Source organism: Schistocerca nitens, chromosome 12 (genome assembly GCF_023898315.1).
Source record: "Schistocerca nitens isolate TAMUIC-IGC-003100 chromosome 12, iqSchNite1.1, whole genome shotgun sequence".
NCBI classification, from domain to species: Eukaryota; Metazoa; Arthropoda; class Insecta; order Orthoptera; family Acrididae; genus Schistocerca; species Schistocerca nitens.
Window position 1 is genome coordinate 24,934,118 of NC_064625.1, and position 2,299 is coordinate 24,936,416.

At 47.3% G+C, this 2,299-nt stretch overlaps 1 protein-coding gene across 1 annotated transcript; it reads right to left on the reverse strand.

Moving 5' to 3' along the window:
* Positions 1-1,282: 1,282 nt before the first annotated feature.
* LOC126214872 (uncharacterized) lies at positions 1,283-1,927 on the reverse strand. The gene has a single exon (XM_049941519.1). It carries the CDS (start codon positions 1,925-1,927, stop codon positions 1,283-1,285), a length of 645 nt encoding a protein of 214 aa, XP_049797476.1.
* Between the last annotated feature and the right edge of the window lie 372 nt (positions 1,928-2,299).

The window sequence follows — 2,299 nt, forward strand, 5'->3', positions numbered from 1 at the left end:
GCGTGGACGTGAACGGTATGTGCAATTGACGGACTTTGAGCGAGGGCGTATAGTGGGCATGCGGGAGGCCGGGTGGACGTACCGCCGAATTGCTCAACACGTGGGGCGTGAGGTCTCCACAGTACATCGATGTTGTCGCCAGTGGTCGGCGGAAGGTGCACGTGCCCGTCGACCTGGGACCGGACCGCAGCGACGCACGGATGCACGGCAAGACCGTAGGATCCTACGCAGTGCCGTAGGGGACCGCACCGCCACTTCCCAGCAAATTAGGGACACTGTTGCTCCTGGGGTATCGGCGAGAACCATTCGTAACCGTCTCCATGAAGCTGGGCTACGGTCCCGCACACCGTTAGGCCGTCTTCCGCTCACGGCCCAACATCGTGCAGCCCGCCTCCAGTGGTGTCGCGACAGGCGTGAATGGAGGGACGAATGGAGACGTGTCGTCTTCAGCGATGAGAGTCGCTTCTGCCTTGGTGCCAATGATGGTCGTATGCGTGTTTGGCGCCGTGCAGGTGAGCGCCACAATCAGGACTGCATACGACCGAGGCACACAGGGCCAACACCCGGCATCATGGTGTGGGGAGCGATCTCCTACACTGGCCGTACACCACTGGTGATCGTCGAGGGGACACTGAATAGTGCACGGTACATCCAAACCGTCATCGAACGCATCGTTCTACCATTCCTAGACCGGCAAGGGAACTTGCTGTTCCAACAGGACAATGCACGTCCGCATGTATCCCGTGCCACCCAACGTGCTCTAGAAGGTGTAAGTCAACTACCCTGGCCAGCAAGATCTCCGGACCTGTCCCCCATTGAGCATGTTTGGGACTGGATGAAGCGTCGTCTCACGCGGTCTGCACGTCCAGCACGAACGCTGGTCCAACTGAGGCGCCAGGTGGAAATGGCATGGCAAGCCGTTCCACAGGACTACATCCAGCATCTCTACGATCGTCTCCATGGGAGAATAGCAGCCTGCATTGCTGCGAAAGGTGGATATACACTGTACTAGTGCCGACATTGTGCATGCTCTGTTGCCTGTGTCTATGTGCCTGTGGTTCTGTCAGTGTGATCATGTGATGTATCTGACCCCAGGAATGTGTCAATAAAGTTTCCCCTTCCTGGGACAATGAATTCACGGTGTTCTTATTTCAATTTCCAGGAGTGTATTTCTCAAATAAGTATGGAATTATCTGCAGAAAAGATTCAGTTGTTAATATTAAAGACTGGAATGTCTGTGATGTTAAAGCATCACTTATTGGTACAGATTCTCTCCAAACTCTTAGCCAATAACACAGATTGTCTTCCTGATGGCTTCCCTGTAAGGATCATTGAATCTTTGTCCTTCAAATACACTTCTAACATTCACAATCTTCCACCAGTTCACAATCACCTGAAGGAAAGTCACTGTCTGATTTATGTGCTCAGTAACATTAGGCATATCCTTTGTTGCATGTTTCAAAGCTACTATGTTATTTTCATTGAAAATTTTCAAAGCTAATTTCACATTTTGCTTTTGAATAGACGATGGATACAATACTCTAGCTGATAGTGTGTGGCCATATTTGACTAAAGAGTTTCTTTCTTTCTCATATACCAGCTCCAAATGCTTGTACTGTGCTGTCAATATTACTGAATGATCAGTCATGTCAGGAAACTGTAACACTTTATTAACACTTCTCTTTGTCTGCCAACTGTTCCTGATACATTTCAGAATGTGTACAGTGTCAAACATAAAAAAAAGTTTCCTGGAAGGATCTAGAGGGTGTTCAATACTGGGTTGGAGAATTCTACTGGAGGTGAACAGTTCATATGCCTTCCTGTTTACACTGTTGTTATCTGCTATCAGACTAACAACTTTGAAGCCCACTCTTTCCACCATGCACAGAACATTACTGATCAAAGATTTCAGCTCTTCACTTGTCATATTACCTACTGGTATAATTGCTACAACATCAACATATTTAGACAAAAGGGAAGAGACCATAAAAACCTGTGCTGTTTTGGCACACGTCTCAGGATGAAAAAAGCTACTCCCATGTATTGAGCCAGATTTAAATGAAAGTTGTGGTTGCACATAAATCTCATCTAACAACAGAGACACTAACAACTCATGTTTTTCTAAATATTTCACCCTGTTTTCTAAATAAGCACTCGTTTGAACTGATGAAGTGACTAGCAGGGTTCGTGGGTGGGGTAAAAACATTAAATCACATTTCCTCAAGGCACTGTATGCACTGAGAGAATGTACATACAAGCAGCATGCCACTATCATGGTGTTGTTGCCATAGTGTCTGTT

Excerpts from the sequence above, each read along its gene's own strand:
- LOC126214872 (XM_049941519.1), bottom strand. The coding sequence starts at position 1,927 with ATGACAAGTGAAGAGCTGAAATCTTTGATCAGTAATGTTCTGTGCATG.